The following is a 23,926-nucleotide window of genomic DNA, read 5'->3' as shown; positions in this document are numbered from 1 at the left end:
GTGTGTGTGTGTGTGTGTGTGTGTGTGTGCAGTTGTTGTCACAATTGGACTCACCTTAAAACTCGTGCTGTGATCGCTCTCATTCTTGCAGGTCCATAGCGCCTTTAGCACATTGGCCAGTTGTTCGGTTAATTCTCCTTTGGTACCAAATTTGCGTGAATTGATTTTGTTGCGTCGCTTTAGATCGGCCTTAAAAATTAAATTACACGGTTGATAAACACACATAAACATGAGATAATAAGTGATTATACAAATAAAAGCAATATATGAATGCGCTGCCACAGCACACCACTCACCTTGTACTGATCCAAAACGAAATATTCCGCCAGTATGTCGGTGTGACTAAGACATTGCAGCACTGCATTCATAAAACATGTGTTGCCATGATTTTTGAGCCCCATGACGCCAGGTGTCTGGTCAGCCGGCCACTGGTAGCTGCCGATGGGTGGCACGCGATCGGCGGTTGTGGATATGCACACAGCGGCGCTTTTGTTCGCCTATTTCGAAGTGGAATGTAGGAAGGAAGGAAATGGAAATAAGAAAAGGCAATTAGTTAAGTTATTTGATATTTTGAATGTTTTTAGAGAGCTAAACTTAAGAATGAATTGTGCACATGTTGATCCAATCTACTGAAAATACTAACTTTGGAACTGGTTTTGGCAATGTTTGTGCATAAAAACTGGTTGACTTTTACGGGTCAATACTAAGCAATTATGCAAGAATGAATAAACGTTTATAGATTTCGAAATGATAAAATTTAGATTTTTTTCTATAGCCACTTATGATTTGCATACGATTTTCGAATGAAATGTACATACTTGTAATACATATATACGAGTACTAGACAACCCAGAAGCTATGTATGTAATATTAAGTTAAGCGTTTGCATTAAAAAAACAATTCGTCAATATTTTATATGGCGAATCGTGCGGAAAATTTATAGCAAAGCAAGCGAAAAGGGGAAATGGTATATGATTCGAAATTGCCGCCAATGAATTTTTTCAATAAAAGCAAGTAAATAAAGCAAGCAACGAATGAACTTATGAAAACATAGACGAAGCCGACGACCTAATCAATAGAACGTTTCATCGCGTAGCGTCAATGTTTGTGGAAATCAATAAAAATGAATTGTAATGCGCATTTGTCGCAGCAGAATAAGATGAGCTTCGATAGGAAAAATGAATTAAAATGACAATGACAATCTCCATTGAACGCCCGCCGAAAAAGCGCCAATTAAGTTTGCAATTGTGCGACTAGGCATTGTTGACGCAGCTGAAGTAAAAACTTTAAACGGTTCGAGTTCAACTAAAACTAAATGCATTGAGAGGCGCGTATTATTTTTGCCATCGAGAAATTGCTGCAAGGCTGCAGTCAAAATTAAAGTGAAGCGTACATATGTATGTATGTATAAAAAGTTGAAGAAGAAGAAAAGATGCACATGTTTGTATGTGGGCGTTCTAGGCAAGAGGTGAGTGTAGTTAAGCTAAGCTGGTGGGCGATGTGCAACTAAGCGATCTTTAGTGGGCGTCAAGTTGAATATGCCAATTGCCAATTTTTGATTGTTAGTGGATGCGCTGTATGCGACCTATGCTTGTTGTTGGATTTGCTGTTGGCAAAATGTTATTAGCGTTTTTGCGTTATTTCTTTAGTGTTTTTTATTGTGGCAAAGCGAACAGATGCCATCAAGCGTTTTGGGAACGATGAGAAAGCAGAAGATGATGTCTACCTTTTTTCTGCGCCAGCAAGCGGTGTAAAAAGGCACTATTCCCGTTGTTTTATGCGCTGAACTTTCTTTCTGCACGTCGTAATTGAAAGGAGCAAAAGAACGAAATAAATTAGGGATATTAGGTTGAGCATATTAAAACGTGAAATTAGATTTTTTTACACATTAAAACTTTTTCCAAGAAAATGCGGAATTAGTGGATTTTATTATATGCAGGCGCTCTTATGATTAGGTAAAAAATATATATATTTTTTTAAATATGCATTTATACTACCATCGAGCAATTTTCAAAATTTTAAAATTATCACCAAAATGACATACATACACATGTTAGATCTAAGATTTTCAATTACGGCTCTTAAAATTATTCGAATGACCGGAAAACCGATTATTTGAATTTCCGTTTCGTAACCATTCGTTAAAAAATTTGTTCGAAGATTGTATAGTGCAGTTGCCATAAGCAATAATTCATGTTAAAATTCGTTAACACATCACGCCAAATAAAGAAGTTTTTTAGGGCTAAAAAGTGGTCAATTTGATTCTTGAAAACGAAATTTTTTCAGTTCAAATGTGGTTTAGTTAGCGCTGTTGATTGAGGCTTTCTAATGCTTTGATACATTAGGACACGTTTTTACGGTGCAAAGTCATTTGCAATGAATAAAAATATAACGGGTTTTCCAATAGGGGCGCTAGAAAAGTAGACCGATAGGGACCGCAAACGACGCCATGTTTTTCCCGCTCTTTTGACATCTCTTCAGTAAGGTTTGACATTTCATTATGGAAAGATATACGTTCCAACAACGAATCGAAGTTATTAAAAACTACTACCGAAATTCGGAGTCAGTGGCCTCAACTTTAAGAGCCCTACATCCAATTTTTGGTCGTCATAATCGTCCTGTCAGATCAACAATTGAGCACCCAGTGGAAAAATTTGAATCCACAGGCACAGTACAAAATGTTCCCCTGCCAGTGAGACAAAGACGTGCCTGTCATGAAGAAAATACTGTTGAGGCTAGCGCATCAATTGAAGAATACCCAAATCAGTCTTTCACACGTCGTTCTCAAGCGTTGGGCATCTCTGTGACGTCGTTGTGGCGAATTTTGTGAAAAGATCTTGGCCTACATTCTTACAAAATCAAATTTCCGGCTGAATGGCAATCCTCACCAACTCCATGAGTCACCATTGCTTCTCAAAAAAAAATTACGGTATGGGGCGGTTTATGGTAATGATAACCGAATATTTTTGGCCCGAATTAGATGGTATGGACTTGGACAATACGTGGTTCCAACAGGACGGCGCCACAAGCCACACAGCGAATGTCACAATCGATTTATTGATAACCAAGTTTGGTAAACGTTTTATCTCAAGAAATGGCCCACTCAATTGGCCGCCTCGGTCGTGCGATTTGACGCCGTTAGACTATTTCCTGTTTCTATTTCTATGCCAACAAGCCAGCAACGATTGATGAACTTCGTACGAATATCAAACGTAAAATTGCAACAGTATCGGCCGATTTATGCTTGAAAACCGTCGAAAATAAGATTCAGCGTCCGGACTTCTGCAAGCTTGCCATGGTGGCCATGCAAAAGAAACCGCGTTCCATACATAATGGCATCGAACATACTTTTACAGGAATAAAGAATTTCATTGATATTCAAAACCGTCTATGTTTTATTCTTTTTTTACTTTTGTAGAGCTCTTATTGAAAACCCCGTTAAATAGAATAGCCTATAGAAAGTATATAGTAAAATATTTAAGCAATAAGACTTTATTTGAACCTCCAAAGCAACGTCGGATAATATGGGGGGTCAGGTCAAGTAAACTACTGGTTGTTGGTTCATTTCTCACAATTTCGTTTGGTTTACTTAAAAATCTACGACTTATACAATAAACAACAACACAACAACAACAAGAGTCAATTTATTGCTTAATAAACTCGATTAGACGTAGCTTATGCTTCATGTCCAATTTTATTAAATTGAAAACAATTTGCAAAGAAAACACATTCTGACGCTTCCGCTACAAAATGTTTTCACTTTACGAACCTTGTTGCACAGTGTTAGTACAAATGAATTTTCGCATTTCATGTTTAGACGTCTGACACACGCAATTCAAATAATTAAAATAGCTGAAGTTCAACTATTGTGACCTCAGTGCTCATTTACACTTAAGGAAATAGAATAAGACACGTCATATGAAAGCGTGACACACACACACACGTATGCAAACAAACAAATATACGAGTACGCAACTTGGCCACAATTATTATGCCACAAAAACGCAAATAAACACTATCACATATATGTATATATGTATGCACATATGTAGGCACGCCCATTGAACTTCCCCTCCCCCGCGGTCACTCATCTTTTCTTAAATCTGCATTATGCCTCAACAAAAGCGCCAGCTGCAGCTTCCATATTTATTTCGCTTTTGTTTTCATAATGCCCCCAGTCAGCTGGTGGGTGGCGGGCAGTAGCTGGGTGCCAGTGATGTTTATTCATAGAGAGTCTCCTTACCTGTGCACAGTACATTGATATATGCATAGAGTTGCTCAGTTATTTATCAATAGATTGGCAACAAGTCGCTATTTCTTCCAACACATATGTACATACACAGATACATACAAGTAGGTATGGACATAGTGTTGAGGGCATGTCGTGCAGCTTATGAAAACTCACGCCCATCGCCCAACAATCATTCTAACCACTATTGAGTTTTACTATTATCTACGTTGTTGTTACACATTGCACCGGTGCAGCTGAGGAGTTGAGAAGGCTATTGTCAGTATCGGTTGTGTTCAAACATGCAAAGTACGCAAATATACGTAGATGGAATGCATGCAAAGATGTGTGTGTATATGTATGTTGAATGAACTATTGACAACACGTGGAAGGCAGTCAATTTTATTATTTAACGTCAGCGGCTATTTGTTAGATAATAACTTATTAATAGTCCGATCGACAAAGCTCCATACGTAAACGAGCGTTTAAAACGGTACTATCGATATAATTATAGGGTTTGGCTTATAACAGTTTTGACGAGTCAATTCCAAATTAGACTATCAATGCCTTCATTGATGCTGTGGCAAGTGATAAAAGAAAATCCACTTGGAAGGAAGGATTGTTAAAAGGCTTTGTTTGGTTAAAACCTGTTCGAATTTGATCCAGACTGGTCCAGTCGGGTTATGACAATTGCATGGAAAAATGGATTTAGCGTTACAAGCGTTAGGTTAGGAGCCTATTTTGAAAGCAATCATAAAATGCCAGTTTGGGTAAAATTTGATCAGATGGTATACCTTATACTTATGTATAACCGGTTCATTTGTAATTTGTAGACGAAAAATCAAACAAACAGTCGTCGCACTCACGACTTGGCTTCCACGTCACTGTTGACAGTCATAACTTCGAACTCGTTGATAATTTCGTCTATCTTGGAACCATAATTAATACCAGCAACAACGTCAGCCTCGAAATCCAACAACAGAATAACTCTTACTAACAGATGCTACTTTGGACTGAGTAGGCAATTGAGAAGTAAAGTCCTCTCTCAGATGACAAAATCTGACGAGTCGACGTTACGAGTTTTCGAGAGTTGGCCAAGGCGAGTTGGCCATGGCGAATATCGCATTCGATGGAACGATGAGCTGTACGAGTTATACGACGCCATTGACATACTTCAGCGAATCAAAAGACAGCGGCTACGCTGATTAAGTCATGTCGTCCGAATGGACGAAAACACTCCACATCCAAAAGTATTCGGCGCAGTACCGTCGGGAGAATCAGAGAAAGAGGAAGACCTCCCTTCGTTTGAAAGACCAGGTGGAGAAGAGCCTGGCTGCACTTGGTATCTCGAATTGACACCAAGCGGAGTCTACGCCATTTAAGAAGAATAATATCCTTTCAACATTACAATATGAACGGATTTGTAACTTATTGTCACCTTCTCTGAGTTTCTTTATGTATTTAACGAGCACATTAACAAAAGCGAAGCTTTCCTAGTTGAGACTTTTTTCATACTTAAAGTGACAGGCTGATTCGCTGAGGGACATCATAACAATGCAGGTTATCTTTGGTCCTAACCAACTTGGCCAGTTACCATAAACTTACTGGAAGAACCAACTAGAAAGAAACTGATCGCCTTTTTCCAATTCTCTCACTTTTTCTAAACTTTTTATCAGATCTCCTGACTTGCGTCGACTGCATACCTCTGTGTATTAAAGTAGTTTAGGAAATCAATACATTTATAAAATTAGTTACGAGCCCAGTGAACGACTCTCACCAATAAACGAACAAAAAAGGAATTTATTCAAATATTTGACAAAAGTATTAAGTGCATTTACATAAAAAAGAGCAAAAGAAAGCAAACAAACAAAAACAAGTTAAGAACCACAAAGAAAGTGACCGCTCCTAACCGGAAAGAAGCCAAATCACTGTATTAGCCGTAGTCATGATTCGAATTGGGGAGAGAGGAAATAAAGCAAACAACGCTGGCCCAACGGTCCAACTGCAGAACGGTACCGGCAGCGGCAGCGGCAGCAAAATTGGCAAATGTATTGATAATAGCTGCGCAAACAAATGTAGCACACACTATACAAGTAAGTACATGTGAGTGTGTACGTGGGGACATTGAGACCATGGATTTAGTGCAAAATATCAGGAATGAACTGTTTGCGAAAGCAAGTGAGATTCAAGCGAATTGAGCTTAAGCGCTTTAACATACCTAATAACATAATGACGGTATGATAATTAACATATGTAATTAACATACCATAGAAAGATTCCGGCTAGAAATTGGCTGACAAAACAAGTTTGCAAACGAAATTTGTTTGCGTCTGTCGATATTTATGCAAAAATATTAGTATATGAAATATGTATGTATATTTAAACGCACATAGAAAAGGGGTGGATTAAGTAGAGGAAGTGAAAGCGGAGCTACACAAACAAAGAAAACGAAAAAATTGCATGGAATTGAGTCAATCTCATAACAAATGAAACCAATATTAGAAAAGATGTTGAAAAGTTATAAAAAAAAGTTATTTTCGTATCAATAGAATTGACTGCTTCATCCAACAATTTAAAGTATAAAACTACAAATTGATATATGTACATATACACCTCACACCTCGTCGTCCTGCCTAAAACGCAAATCAAAGTAATTAAATACTAAATATATTAACTTTCGTGATTATTAAAATGCGGATTAACGTCGCAGACATCGTTAATTTAATAATCGACTCCGACTACAATTCCCTTATTAGATTTGAGTATAGACAAATTAGTAGCGCGCGAATTGCCAGCGAAACACAAAACAACCACTAGCAAAAATCGGCAAAAATGAAAGAAAGTAAGAAGCACGTCATAACCTGATGTTTGTAAGTATGTATGGCATCAGAAACCACCTGTTCTTTGGCTTTCTACGCCAGGTTTTTTCCATTGGTATTTCTTTAAGGAAATTCGGTTCACAATTCTCCGCCGGATATTGGCGGAATAATCTCCAGTGTGTTTCACACAGATGCATATATGTACATACATACATACATACATATAACATGCACATAAATCAATGATGCCATTAGGAAAACTTAGCAGTTGTTTCACAAAAGATTTCTACAGAACTAGTAATTCTTCACCATTTCTTGTTATTATGGGTTTAAAAATTTATCTACTATATGTTTAAGGACTAATATATGAAAATATGCAGTAATACATATTAGACTTCTGTACAAGTGCACTTGATATCAGGAAAGCAACGAGTGACCTATAGCATTAACAGTGTTTGATATCATTTACAGCAATGTAAGTGGTGTACTTGAACAGCAACGAAGGCAAAAGACCCAAACAAATATGACTCGTTCGTTTCTCTCAACAAAGCAAATAATGCATACTCTGTTTTGATGCTTGAAAGGCAATGCAATGTAAAACAGTGCCTGTATTGCCTAGCTAAAAAGTAACGAGTTGTATCATGCACTTACTGTTAAAAGCGAATACTGTATGTATGTACATATAATCGAAGTGCACTTAAACACGTATTCAAACTATAATTTGTAATAATAAGTATACTAAATACGCTTACAATTTTTTTTAATTTTAAGAATAGTATAAATAAATAATATAACTTATATCATTAAGTACTTAGTACTTATGTTATATTTATAATAACACAAACATCAAACAGATTTTTAATATTTTATGTTTGTTGAAATTATATATTATGTACATACATATGTACATATACATACATATATACATAACGAGTGGATCTATCTATTAGCACAAAATTGATTATATCTTTATACAAAATGTATAAAATGGTTCTTACTATGTAATTTTATTATAAAATAGCATATCTTGAACTTGAATATGATAAGAAAGCCAATAATAAATAATAACAATAAGCATAAATTTGTATATTACAGAAATATGGAAAAAGTTTTGTTGCACCCATTGCCATATGACTAGATTTTCATTGCCTTTATTGTCTACTCCTTCAGTATTGTTTTAAAACAACAGTGCTTGGAAAGAACATTGTAATGCATGTTATTGCATTTGCTGCTTTTATTGCTGTCCGTGCACATGAATTGATTTGTCCGTTGAGAACAAAACATTGCAGTGTTATGTTAAACGAACGAATTACTTGAAACACGCTGTAAGTCGACTTGTGAAGCTGTTTTGGTTTTTCTTACAGGGCATGCCATTTTCTGTTCGTTTACATTGACGTTGGTTTCTTTACACTTTCAGTAACACGAGAGCAAACAAGCGAACGGGGAGTGATTAATTTTTGCTACTAAGCTCATTTCCCTCTTAATTTCACTCACGCCAAGAATATACCCTGCACACGCGGCCACCTAGCCTTAAATAAGCAAATCGTGAATTTCAGTGCTGAGCAATTAAAGCCTTCGCTCCAATATTTAGAGAGCATTAGAACACGTTGCACAAACGAATTTAAATGTTGCAAGCAAAAGCTTCCACCTCGTTAGAAATAATAGCCTTGTAGACAGGCACTGTTCTTTTCGGCTGCCATTAACTTGAGTAAGCGATATTGCTTTAATTAATAATTTATTTATAGCGTTCTTCGAATTACCAAAAGAAAATGACCGCAAGCATTTAGCGGAGTTCATGTTCACACAGAAACTTGGGAGTAGTTAGAGCATGCTCAGCAAAAAACAAGTAATTTCAAATAAACAATAACAACACATAAAATAAATAATATCTAAATTAAAAGGAATGTGTGCGGTGCGTGTGTGCGTTTATTCGCTTTCTGAATGAAACGTAAACAATCGGCACCACTACTCGGGCGTTGGAAATTTCGAGTCGTTGCACTCAGCACCAGCAAGTAAATGCCAGAGTTTTATTTCACGACAATCAACGGTGGACAATCAAAAGTTAGCGAGCCAAGACAGTAGTAGGTATTCGTATGATTATGTATGTATGTATGTATGTATGGAGTTTTCTCATAGCATAACATACCAGGCCATCCGTCAGTCAATCAACCCAGTATGCCAGCCCAACTGTCATTGCTGTTTTTGTTGTTGTCGGTTAATAGGCTGAACGCTAGTGCCCAAGACTGCAAAGCTACGCCCAACTCTTATCGCAATTTAGCAATATTGTCACTTATATCAATTTACAAAAGCAACGTTTCGAGACATAGCAGTATCAAGCGCTAAGTTGTGTGAAGAGCTTGTGAATGAGCAGTTTCAAGCCAAAGCACACTTGAATTGATGTAAAAAAAAAATGTAGGTGTGAGATACGGAAAAAATCATCTCTCAGTAAGTTGAACCTTACCGCATTCCTTGGTGGTTCTGGTTCTACTGAAAAATTTGTCGGACGGTAAATATCAAAGTTGAATGGAAAGGTGGAAACATATTAGCCTCTTTTTCCTCCATTGTCCAGATTTTGCAAGACTGAACTTGAAATATATCTCCCTGTCGAAATAACTAGAACTGCTATAAAGCCGCCTCAACAAATTTCTGGCAGGCTCAAAGCGCTTGGCGATTTTTAAGAAACTTTTCAATCAATATTAAGGAGTATTTAGATATCATAATGGAACTGCGTTCTCAGCTGTCCGACTGGGATCCGATTTGGATCGATCTTTCACAATTTTAATTTTGCAACCAGACTTTCGGATCAAACTGTCTGATATACTATATTGTCATCTATGTTTACTTTTGCTACTTATTTTGAATATTATTCTTTTTCTTCCAAGCGTCCTTTTCTTCAACTAACGGCTTACCCAATAACGAACGGAACTAAGTTTGCCATTTTGTATTTTGTATATGTTTCTTTTCAGATATTTTCATTTACTGAATGTAGTTTTTAATCGTGTCACAGCAACTAGTAATAAAAACTCTGCGTACTTCAAGCTTGCTGCACTGCGAACTCTTGACCTGTGCTCGACTATTTTTGAAACATTCCTAACCTTAAATAGTTTCAGTTATTATTTCCTATCGACTAAAGAATAATAAATAAATCGGTTTAAATAATTTTTGCGCGAAATTCTTGTGCAGTAACTGAAATTCCAATTCAACAATATAACAGTACTCGATTACATACATACATGCGTACACATGTACATACTTATATTTATAAATAATTGAATATGATTGTTGTTCATTTCCATTATTACGATTGTAGGTTACCGGTGTTTTTGTCGAAGTTGTCGTGGTTCGTGTCACTTTTGTCGGCAACGATTGTTGGCGATTTGCTATTGTTGTTATTAATAATGTTGGCATTGCGCTGTCAAACACATTGCTGTTGCGACTAAATATGACAAATTGGACAGAGTAGTCATATAATATACATACATATGTATGTATGCACATTTATGTATGGTTGCATGTATGTACATATGTATGAACGAGTTTTTGAATGAATGGTTCGACGACGTAAAATAGTTTCGGTTATATCATTTTTGTGATATAAAAAAAGTCGACTCGCTTACACTACTGGTGACAGCATGTACAATAGTCGCAACATGTTGAATGAATGAATGAATTCTAACAGCAACAACAATAACAACAACAAATGTTAAATAACCGAATTTATGTAAAAAAAAAGTAAATGAGTCGTAATAATAACAATTACAGAAGTAGTAAAAACCAGAAAAGTTACAAAAACAATTGAAGAATAGAAACATATGCAACAATCGACACATGAATGCGAACGTTGGAATGGAATTTTTATCAATTTCTGTCACATATCAAAGTGCTTCAAACCGCGACAGAAACTGAAGTCATCAGACACCTAATGGAATTCACTTGATAGAATTCCACATATTGTTTATGTAAATTTATTAAATCAACAGAAAAATGATCATACAGTAATGCTTTTAAATGCGAGCGATTATACGCCATTATTATTTGCGATAACAGAATGAGACATACTGATATAGCGATCTATGTACATATGTGTATGTTTGTATTTGTATACATATATATGTACATAGCTGTGAACTATTTGCAAAGTATTCTTTATCATATTTAGCAAAGCAACACGAAGAGAGCGAACGTCACGTGCTCGTATACTAGATGTGAACCAAACTCAAAGCGTCTACCTCCCTTTTCGGCAATATACCTTCTACTATATAGAAAGGTGCGAGAAACTACCGACCGTGTAAAAACTCTCACATTTGTATCGTGTTTTTCTCTTTTTACTCTTTAAAATTTCTAAATAAAGAATTTTTTATAAGCAGTCATATGAAAAAACGTTTCTCAGGCGATTTCTATGTACGTGGCTATGGTATGTAGACTATAATTAATACATTAGTCCGGGTCAGTTTCAATGCAATAGAAACGCGAACTTCCAACGATCAAAACCTTCAAGTGTTGCCAAAAACTTGAATTTCATTAGGGTACCTAACATATGTATGTATCATCAGCTGGTCAGCTGGATGTTTCAAAATCTTGATATTTGTTAAATGGGGCGAATGCAAGTTTTCACCCGATTTGATCCATTTTAGACACAAAGACTGTTATTAGAAACATGCGTTCTTTAATTTTCATACAAATAATTTGGCCAATAAAGAGGTATAAAGTAAACCGGAAGTTCGAACATATTTTTATTAGGTATAGGGAAAGTATAATAGGGAAAGTATAATATACATATAAGGAATGAGATTTTGACAATAAGTTGGATTTTTATGTTACTCTAAAGAAACATTTTTTACACAAAACGAATTTTTTTGGGAGTCGCCATTTTACCAACAATGAAAATTTTGACAGATTTCCGGTATTCATCAATAACGATATTTTTTTGCGTTCTTAGTTTCATATAATTTTAAGCAGAAAAATCGTGCCCACTGCCCGAGACCTTTTTCGGAGATCCAAATTTTTTAAAAAAAATCACATCCTCTTAAGGAGGCTTTATAGTGAAGACGGATCTGTTAAGAAACTTTAAAATCGCCTTTTAATAAAAAGCTGAAAAACTTTGTTGAAACTCAAAAATCTCGTAGATAAATAATTGGGCATTTCTTCTTACTTCTCACTCTAAAGCATAGCGATGTATTTACATACATACATCCAAAAAAATAGTCAAAACAAAATTATAAAATTGTGCAAATAAGGATTACGTTGCAGTCTACAGATTGTGACGTGTGTATATAACTTTTTGAGTAGATTTAAGTACTTATGTGCATTAATTTATTTAGATAACTATCATAAGTACACGTGTCTCAATACTCTACTCATACATATAATATGTATATTTCTTCGTCGCGTGTTGTTGCTTGCGAAGAAGAAAAGCGCAAACGTGGAGAAAATATATACTTATTTTATATGCCATAACTAAGCACTAAATTTAGATACAGAACTGCTTTTTGGCACAGAGGGCCACATGAGAAAAAGTGGGTGTGGCCTCGCCCTTTAATTGGTTTAATTGAAATGTCTCCTAAGTCACTTGAAGCTACAGAAAGCAAAGTCGTGCAACGCAAATATTATAAGAACTCCTACAGACATCGTGGAAACGGATGAAATCGGAAGACAATTCCGTCCTCTCCCCATATAACGGTATTGTCAAAAAGTACTAAAAGCGCGATACAGTCCGAATTTTTGGACCGCAGTACCTATAGTTGACATTCCTGACTATTGTAAGTCTGTGTGTCAAAAATGGGTTGAATTGGTTCAATACTTCCCTTAGCTCCCATATACTTAAAATAAAGATTTTCGAACTTCGGCGTGACTTTGTACCGCATATAAAGGCCAATATGTGAGCGTGTCTTACTCACAACAGGGTATCTTTGTGTCTAAAATGGATAAAATTGGGCGAAAACTTCACCTAGCCCCCATATGACATGAATCTCAGGGAACATTTAATTAGTAGTGGTATTAGCAAAAATAGAAAAAATTAAGTCTATATTACCACCAACTCCCTTACTTGTTTGCATGTCGCTTTAAATTTAATCCGCGGATTCTCCTTTACCTTCATAGAAGGTGTGTATACCTGCATAATTACTCAAACCGCTACAATTGGAATAATTTAAACTTATTTGAAGTGTGATACTTTTGTCATCAAATATGTTTAACTAAGCGCTAACCCAGACAAAGCTAATTTACAACCAATACAATCTGTGTGTACAGTACCGACACATTGTTGGCAGCAAAAAAGTTTGGCAAATGAGAAAAGGTTAGATCTCCATCCATTCATACACACACACACACTCACTCGGATAATGAAAAGAGTTGAGCTATTAACGTAAGAAATTACGTACATCGCAACCTTGAATGGCGAAATTAACGCTTATCAAAGTGTAAACACACCAACTGTGGCCTGATACTCATACATGCCTTCAAAGATATCTCGGTATGCGCGCACACACCATACATATAAACATACGCTCGACAAGTTAAGCACTTCGGCAGTGAAACAAGCGATATTTGCCCACAAACTACAGACGACGGGTCCCACGACCTATTTACTCAATTTTATACAATTATATACTACAGATATATGGACACATAAGCCACAATTTTTCGAAAAATTTGCAAAACAAATAACAATACATTTTCACAATTTCAAAATATATCACCCAAATGAGTATTTGGAGCTCGTTCATGAAAACAACAAAAGGTCTTCAACTACTTGCTTGAATAAGGCAATATTCCGAAAAAGTTGAGTGTTATATATGGAAGTGTTATAGAGTACATTGATCTTTTAGATTAATATAAAAACTTACTTACTATACGTCTAACAACTAACTTCAAAATCTGGTGCAAAAACGTATCTAATATTTTCTGCTGTACACGCACTGTCGTGTGTAGGTGGCGCCTCTGTGATTGTGATAAGCACGTTGCTACAATCTATCAAGAGTTGCTGTAATCAGTCAAAGCGCAGAGTCATTCAAAGTTTTGTAGACGACAAATAGATCAACATTGGTCGCTTTATAGCGCTTTTATAAAATATATATGTACATAAATATAATTATATATAAGTATTTAAGTTTCATGAAAACACAATGTCAAAACCAGGGTTATATGCATTAAAATGAGCCAAGTTTCAAAGACTGTCCACCTTTTTCAGGTCTTATAAACAAAATAGTTTAACTGAAACGGTAAGCAACCTCACCCTTCATATGACGGTGTTTTCTTAGCTAATGAAATGGTGTTAATCCTCATTGTTTTACCGAAGAGGACTTCCTTGTAGACGAGTTTGAACTTTTATGATAATCTTTTAATACAATTGGTCTATCTTCATTGCACTTCAAGCAATATTAGGTATTAACATTACCCTCATTTTGAATTTGTTGTTTAAAAATATGGCGAAAATCTCACTAAGAATCAATGCAGTATGCAACGGTGCATTATCGAGGTGCAAAAATCAAAAGTCGACGACCCATAATTCCGGCCTCTTTTTACGAATTAGTATTCCTTGTTGACAATTTGGCCGGTTGGAAGGCAATCAAATGAAACTGTCAAAATAACATTGATTTTTGACTTGCTTTGACTTGGTTTTTTCAGCTTCTGCTCACCTTTGTTACCATATTCGGCCAATTGATCGTCTGTTTTCGGGTCGTTAGTATAGATCCAAGACTCATAGCCAGTAATAATAATACGTTTGATGATATCCTGGTAGTCGGAAAGCATTGCTTCACAGACGTTAACGCGACGCCGTTTTTCGAAAAAAATAGTCATTTTGGAACCAATCGTGCTTTCACGTTTCTAAGGCCCAAATGATCTTTCAATATGGTTTTCACCGATTCTTTCGATATTCGAACGATCCCAGCATGATTTTTGACTGTTAATCTTCGATTCTCAAGCACCAATTTCTTTATTTTATTGACGTGTTGATTATCAGTTGATGTTGAAGGCCGAAATATAAGCGCTACTATGTAGTTGAGTTGATTTAGCCATGGCTGTCTGTCTGTTCCTTTGCATATACGCGAACTATTCGCTCAGATTTTGAGATATTGGTATGCAATTTTGCATCCTTTCTCACCAAGAAGCTGCTCATTTATCGTAATTGCTGACAACAGACCACTATGCAGTGATTATATGGGAATCTTCTTTATTTGACAAGATATCTTCACGAAATTTGTCGTGAATTATTATCTAAGACAACGGTACAAACTGCGAACAATTTTTTAGATCTCTACAATATAGCATATACATAGGTGCCATTCAAACTGAACGATCCGAATCAAATTCTTGAATGGAAGCGTTAGTATGAAATAACTTTCACTGATATTTATAGATTTCGGAAATTGCTAAATTTTCCAGTGCCTAGCTTTTTATTTAATGGTTTCTCATCAATACCAGCAACAAGAAAATAATGTCATATCTACATTTCTACATTGTTGCCATTTCATTTTTCCTATGTACATGATTCTGTCATTAAAACTAAATTAAGATAACTAATTTAGGTCTGTATCATACATATGTACATATTTACTAAACACTACACACTGTGTACCGACCGACTAGTCTGAGCGCGCATCCATTTGTGTTGGTGTGTTAGTAGTATCTGCGCAATTTATTTTGAATATTATAGTCGGCGAATTATTAGATAAATCTGGCACAACAGAGTGCTAAAAATGTTCATTTAAGTGGTGTCAACGTATTCCCATTCCGAGGTTAGCTGAAATCAACAGGTTGTACTGGTCACATCTGTACAAACACCTCCCTACAGCGCCGCTCGTCTGTCGCACAGCGCATAGCAGTGGCTTCGCTGAATTCCCAAACGAAATTATCAGACCATTGTACTCCAGTCATAGTTGCCTAAAATAGCGCGCTTAAGTTTAAAGTGTGGAAAATAGAAATTTACGAGTTGCTCGCATCATTGCCGTTTGCCGCCACACAAATTATTTGCTCGTCATGTTATACTTCTATCTACTACATATACTATATGAGTACATACAAACACAGGCATGTTTAAATATTTAAATGCACACATGCGAAGCCGTAAAATATTTGCAACTTCCGCACAACAAAAACATTTTTACACCCCGTTATACCTACCGTGATTCGTGATAATAGTTTTTGTATTTTGTCAAAGAGTGTATAGGCGAGGCTCTTCCAAGCGTGAGTATCGTTTCGATAACAATATTGTCTAATCTGTGAGAGATCATATGAATTGAGACCGTGGGTTGCGGTTCGGAACAGCACTGACCGTCATTCACAGCGGAGCCATCAAAACTTTGACCGACTCCCTTCCAGTAAATGGCGTATTCGGAGTCAAACCACCACCCATCGGAGACGAAGAGCTTGAGTTGCCGCGAGAAACGAGAGTGACCTTTACCATCCTAACGGGGGCTAGGTACCCGCTAGAGCAACAACAACAATATTTGGAACATAAATATTTATCATTCATAAAAAAATAAGCAGATGAAATGAAAAGTAACAAGAGTGTCCAAGACTTTTTGGAAAATGGGAAGAATAAACATAAAACTCTGCTGATTATTATCGCCTCAATACAGCCCGTCGTAAACATTATCACAATCATAACATAACCGCGTACTCCAAAAATCCTGACACCAAACTGAAGGTTAGGTTAGGTTAATCTGATACTACAATAGGCCACTCATAGACCAGTTTGGTCCTTTGCGATACCAGATGGAGTTCACTTGCTAAGTCCAAGAGGAGTAGTCATCGTATAGGATGCCAGCGCTTGAGGCGAATTTTAATAGAATCTGCGGCCTCCAGTGATCATACTGTGGGGACACCAGATGCTTACAGCGTAGTCTTGCAAATGCAGGACAAGTGTACAAGAGATGTTCCATTGTTTCCCTGGTGCCCTGCTCTAGACATTTCCTGTAGTCTTCTCAATCTGACAGCCCCATCGTGAGGGCGTGTGTCGCCTGAAGATTATTGGACAGTGCCTCGGTAAGGACCCTTCATCTATTCTTCCAATGAAGCTTCCTCAAAATAAGATGAATACCTCCAGAAGAATCAACATTGAATTTGAAAAAGCTGATTTGGCAGCAGATACGAAACGAAAACTTGTGCGCCCTTTCTTGATTGCGAATTCTTTAATTTTACGCCGGTTTTGTTTTTGTAATTTTGCATTTTCGCACAAAACTATATAATGGAAATGTTGCACAAACGCGACACGCCGTCAACCTGTACAATAATGTACATCTGTACATCAAAACACCATCCGGCCAGCAACAACAATAGGCCGGCGTATACACGTCAGCATTAGCGGTCGTCATTCGCCCAGCCGCATCCAGTTCAAGCGTAGAAGCGGCCTGCTGTCCACTTTGTTGGCATTTAGATTCATTTCAATTAGTTTGATCTCAATTGATTTTACCTTGAGAATGAATTCAACACAAAATACACAATAATTCGCACATTGCCGCGAATGTTTAGAGCTTTCTAAAAAAGAAAGACACACACACACAGCCACTTTTTAATTTACACGTGCGCACATGCATACAAACATATGTAGATTGAAATACATACATACATATGTATGTGCCACAGAGGTTCATATGTATTTGAGTATGTTTTTTGTGTTGTTGTTTCATTGAATCAATTGTACATATGTATGTATGTATGTGTGTATAAATATGAACACGCTGAAATTCCGTTGGTTAAATTTTGCCAATGAAAATCTAAGCGCACAATCTACACCAGACAAAAAGCGCAGAGGAAAGGTAAGGAGGGGTGAAGGGTTCCTACGTCGCGTGTGTTTCATGCAAAAATGCGCCGCTAATTTCAACAAGTGCAAATCTACACACACACACACACAAGCACGCACAGTTTTCATAGGATTCTATGAAGGTATGTGACTGAATTAAAAGTGCAGATGGCCGCAGCGGATTCACAGGGCACAGAGCCGCCGTCACTTGCCACTTCTCCATTCATATGCAAAATCTGAGCTGAGCGCAAAGGAACAAGCGAAATAAATTTCATGCTGACAACAAACAAAGCTTACGGAAGTCAACATCATTGCGAAAGCCAGGAAAATCATCATCAGCATCATTAGAATGCCGCCAATTTTACTTACATAACTTTATATACCCATGTACATTTGTGCATATGTATATACATACATACATATGTAAATATTATTATCATAACCGTGATGATTTTTTAAGAAACATTCTTCAAGTTTAGCCAAACATTTTATATCAGAAACGATTACGTCGCGACAAAACCGTTAGGTATGTATTAATTGATAGACATTTTTTCTGAAACTCTTTTGGGGAGTACTGCTTAGAATTCCAGAAACTTTGTGTTATCTATTCAATGAGTGATAAAATGCAGACTTTGGCTGCACCGAACTTGTAATACCTTCACAGGTGCATTTCTTATAGCATGAAGGGATATAAAAAGATATTTCTCTTGATTTTTGTTGGTGAATTAAATGTAAAGGCAGTTAAATGTTATAATAGTCCGATCTGAACAGCATGTTCGGACATTGTACCATTATCGTAGACAATTACGGGATTTGTCCGGAAAGTAATAGGACTGTGTGAATTTAAAAAAAATATTTGAACCAATCGTTACAATTGAAGCATTGAAGGCGTCACGGAAGGCAGACTGCTTGGATCCTCTCTGACATCTCAAAATGCTTGCCTTTCAACGACCTTTTCAGGCAAGGAAACAAAAAAAGTTCGGGGCCAACGTTGGGATTCCGGCTTTGGTTGGGTAGCTGTTCACAAGAAAGGTGGTGTGAGCCGGATGTTGTAGTGTAGTCGGCTACGATGTCTTTTCGGACCCGATTGACCCTTCGTTTGAGTCTTTTGAGGACTTTCACGTAAAACTTGGCGTTGACGGTTTGTTCATGAGGAACAATTTCATGGTGGAGTCAAATAAAAAAGTTTACCATGCAGAGCTGGATTTTGATAGAACAATTTGTACAACAGCTATATGCTAAGTTGTCTGATCTGAACAATTTGTTCAGCGATTGTAGCGTCGCCTTGAATAAAAATCTTTACCAAATTTTATGAAGATGAATTCTCAAATAAGAAAGTTTTCCATACAAGTCCATTGAGTATGATTGATTGATTTGTATGATAGCTATATTCTATAGTGATACGATATCTTCGTGCAACATTTCAGTTCAATATCTCCAAAACTTATCGACGAGCTCGCTTATATACAGACAGACAGGCTGTCATTGTCATCACCCTGATCATCTATTGTTTCCTTCTTCTCTAAACTTCAAGTTATACTACTTCGACTAGGCTTTTTGCCTAAGATATATATTTTACCATTCCTAATACTTGATGAAAATACGTCAACAAACAGCACGAAATCTGCGCTTCTTGTTGTTCATACATATAGTATAATGACTACCGCCTGCCTCATTGCTTAATCACCTTCTATGAGTGGATCGGTCCAGTGTTCCAATCAAAATACATATTACGTAATAACCCACTTATGACGTTGTTGTTGTCTTTTGCAGGCATTATCGCGGTAAATTTGCGAAATTACAAAGAAAATTGCAAAGGAAAAGCAGAAACATCTGCAGCAGATACAATATACAAGCTGCGATCGGCTACGAATTGGCAATTTGGAACATAGTCGAGAGTCGATCGAGAGAGGTGCTGATAATGATTAAAATACATGCATACATACATACCTACATATATATTTATAATGTGGAGTATATTTTTTGAATCAGACTGCTCAACGCCAGCGTAGGCAGAGAGACATAAAGCAAAAAAGTAATTAACGTCACAATAAGATGATCTCACAAATTCGTGCGCGCAGCAGAAGGCTGTGTGCAGAAAACACATAAAAATCAAAATACAATTTAATACAAAATGTGAAATACGAAGGTAAACAAACACGAAATAAATGGCAAAGACATGCTAAATAAAATATTCGGAATTATAAAATAAAAACAAATAAGGAAGGTAGAAGTTCGGGTGCAACCGAAGATTTTACCTTAAGATGTTAAAGATCAACCAGAGGATGATATATGTACATAGGTATGTTTGTTTAAGGGGCCTGGTGCTCTTTTAGACACAAAGATACCAGTGAAACACGCTCTTTTATTTTCATTGAGATGGTCGATATTTACGGTATAAAGTCACGTGGAAGTTCGAAAATCGGTGTACTATATTTAACACATAGGCATACGATTGTCAGGAAAGGATTATACATATTTGAATTTCAATTATATATCTCACCACACCATATCAACCATACGTACTGGGGGTCCAAATATTCGACCCCCTAGGTATCTTGAAAAATTTACGTTTGATTTGAAAAATTGTTGGTCATAAAGTGGCATACCCAAAAGCCAGAATTTGTGGAAAGTTTTCTCCGGTTATATTGATTGCTTCTTAATTTGTACACTGGAAAAGAAAAAATCAAAGGGAACTTAAAATTGTGTTATAAGAAAGGGTGGTTGTAGTCAGAATGTCATATACCGAATTTGGTTGAAATCGTTCCAGCAAATCCCGAGATATGTGATTTCACCTGAAAGTGTGCGTTGCCATGCTCATTGTCTAATTTTGACACTGGCTCTATTTAAAGACAGTGAGCGGGGTTATGGTCCGAATTCATTAATTTTTCCCGTCAGTAAGGGGTTCTTAAAGGATTTATCTTGAGCGAATGTGGTTATTTGGGCTTGAGCAGATCAAATTGTTTAGTTACGGTACTTTATAGGTTTTCCAATGCGGTGTTTTGAGGGCAAGGCAATGGTTCTACGAAATCCGCCAATTAACATGTGTACCATCAAGATATCATAAATTTTACTCAAATTAGAGCTTGCACGGACGGATGTACAAATAGACAGTCCCTTGTATTTCAACTCGTCTCATCATCCCAATCATTTATACATATATATGTATGTATATAACCCCATATCTAACTCAATTAGTTTTAGGTGATACAAATAACCGTTAGGTGAACAAAACTATTATACTCTGTAGCAACATGTTGCAAGGGTATAACTATAAACACATACAAAACCAGCAAGAAATAAATATGTAAACTGAGCGAAATATTCAACAAGTGCATTGCTTACAAAAACAAAATATTTTCGACAATTACCAATTGCTTACGTTCCAAAATTTGATTGGTTCGTTTTCTTCGCCTCCTCCCCTTTTCTGGTTAATTCAAATATCGAAATGGCAAAGAGTAAAATTTCACATTAATTGCCATGAATAGGCCCATCAATAATACAGAAAGTAAAATGCTATGCACTCAAGTATGATTATCAGTCTATAAATTGAACATTTCAATGAATTCAACTGGAGGCGAACGAATCGAAAACGTCAAATGAACATGAAATATTGACGCTCGCGAAAAATCGCTAAAAGTCAAAAACGAAGCGTAGACGCCAGACTTCAGCCGGTAATGTGTAAGGCTAGCAGGGAGTGGGGGGCGGAGCACGTGCTGCTCCAAACAAGGACGCACGATGGGAAGTGCATGAGAATTTTTTAAATTTCATTTGCCCCGCTTTCGGCGGCACACCCGCAATCATCAGATAAGGTGTAAACACATATGTACATACATACATATGTATGTGACGACTTTGGGGGAAATCAAACTTTTTGCCATTATTGTTATTGTTGTGATATTGACATTAGTTATAAATACACGCCGGCACACAAAACATACATACATACATACACACAATGTCAACTGGCAAGAAAGAGACTGATAAATAGTCAACAAAATAAACTACTGCATGCCGAGAAACAGCAAATCAATGCAAACAACAACATCACCGCCATATATTTATGCACATATTGTACACACCATACATACATACATATGTATGTACATATGCACTTGTTTAAGTAGAGAACAACATTGAAATTATGATGATGAGTGCGACGTCATACGATGCTTCCGATTGCTATGCTCAACACCGAAATTTAGCAAATAAAAGCGATTATTAGGACGAATTAGACTGCCAGTGGCAGCAAACAATAACAAAAATTAAAATTATCTACAATAAAATACAACAAAAAAATAACTCCTGTTCGAGAATGTAACAATGAAAACTCACAACAACTATTCAGCAAAATATAGCCCCCTGACAAATGCATTACATGCGATTACTTGTAAATACATATGTACATACATATATGTAAAAGCAATGAACTTCGGAATCACTTGTTGTACTTGTTGCGTCCTAGATACATTTGTACATACATACGTATACATATGATTTTGTTGTTTTTTTAATAGTTGATATGAGAATTTTTTAAAACAATGCTAAAGTGTATGGCAAAGACGAAGACAGCGAAAAAAACATGGTGACAACTAAGCCAGCAGAAGAAAAGCGATAGGCCACCATACATATGTACATACTTATGTATATGCACTTACGAATACTGAGAAGTGGAAAAGGTTTAAAAGTATATTTGAAAACGCCAAGAGGCGAACCAGGCGAAGTACCCTTTTATTTTACAATAATTTAACAGAAGAACAAGTAATTACAAAGCCATGACCAATGCGAGACCGACCAAAGGTTAGAAAACACACTCGTTTTTTAGATAAAAAAATAATAATTTTAGTCCAAAATGTTTTTTTCCATTAAATATATTAAAAACTTTATAATTTATTAAATATAATTTCTCAGTAACAGATTTATTTAATAAAGTAAATTGTTCATAATATAATTTAATTTTGCAGGAAATTCTTAATTTATTTTAACTTTCTAACATTTTTTTATCTACAATAAAAATATTACTAATTTTATAATAAAATATTATGAAAAAAAAATTATACAAGTAATTTTTGAAAATAATAACAATTTCTGAAAATTCTGAAAATATAAATTATTTAAAAAAAATATGCTGCGAATTATGTAAAGTTAATTATGAAAATCATTCCAATTTGGAACTATTTTGAAATCATCTTACTTTTCATGCTTCATGTCTTCTGTGGCAAATGCACGCAAGAAGGGGTGAAAGTAAATAGTATTCTCATACTATGGCATGAATGCTTTCGGCGTGAATCACCGAGCCAATACTAACAACAACAAACGTAAACAAGACAAACAACCAGACACTCAACAAAAGGCTGACAAAGAGTTTATTATTGCATTTTAGCAAAACAAAGGTGTTAAGTGACGTGGACATTGTAGAGTCCGTCATAATTTTCTTTAAATCTTGGATTCTATATACGACGATGATTGGAACTTCGAAAATTTACTATTATTAGCTTCTATCAGTTGCATGCCTAGTATGCATTAAAAATAAATCTTTTTCGTAGGTTGGTTCGTACAACAACATATACGTCTTGAACCAATTATGGACTAATTTTCTAATGGGTTACTTTATTTGACTAAGTCTACGGGTCTAAAATTCAAGAAAACTGTTTTGTAAAGCTGAGAAATAATTCGAATTCGGCTGCTTTTTAAACGAAATCTGACATTTGCATTCTCGGGGGATTCCAAAACCTAAAATAACTTATTTGTATGGAGTCAGTCACACAGTCGGCGGGCTAGTTAGTTCCTAGTTGTGGAGTTGTTTTTAATATTATCATTGATATATTTGAAGAAAGAACACATTTTACAATATATGGTACATAGAAAATGTATTTCAACATTTTTTTCTCTCCTTCATTAAGTATAGCAAACACTTCAAATTTCTTTCAATATAAGTAACAACATACTTAATTAAAGCATTATCAATAAAAATTCAAGTAAAACCAGAAAAAACACAATGCCTTTTTATCTAAACATTACACTTTAAGTCCAGTATTTCGAAATCTCTCTCTTTTTATAATTGTACAAAAACATTATTTTTTTAACTTTCAAATTAATGAATTTTGTGTTTGTGGAATTGTTGTTGTTGTAGCA

At 36.0% G+C, this 23,926-nt stretch overlaps 1 protein-coding gene across 3 annotated transcripts in view; it reads right to left on the bottom strand.

Annotated features, from left to right (window-relative positions):
- The window catches only part of LOC126757631 (ubiquitin carboxyl-terminal hydrolase 43), a 32,391-nt gene that overhangs the window by 6,839 nt on the left and 1,626 nt on the right, over positions 1–23,926 (bottom strand). For 2 of the 3 annotated variants that reach the window (XM_050471686.1, XM_050471687.1), the window contains exons 2-4: positions 1,727–1,795; positions 297–497; positions 55–189 (exon numbers count right to left, since the gene is read on the bottom strand). In XM_050471686.1, the coding sequence (XP_050327643.1) occupies positions 55–189; positions 297–497; positions 1,727–1,795 (405 nt within the window). The remainder of the gene's footprint in view (positions 1–54; positions 190–296; positions 498–1,726; positions 1,796–23,926) is intronic. The other variant, XM_050471688.1, reaches the window with a different exon arrangement.

This window comes from Bactrocera neohumeralis, chromosome 4, assembly GCF_024586455.1.
Source record: "Bactrocera neohumeralis isolate Rockhampton chromosome 4, APGP_CSIRO_Bneo_wtdbg2-racon-allhic-juicebox.fasta_v2, whole genome shotgun sequence".
In the NCBI taxonomy this organism is placed as follows: Eukaryota; Metazoa; Arthropoda; class Insecta; order Diptera; family Tephritidae; genus Bactrocera; species Bactrocera neohumeralis.
The sequence above is the reverse complement of the archived record's forward strand: the minus strand, read 5'-3'. Positions and strand labels throughout refer to the sequence as shown.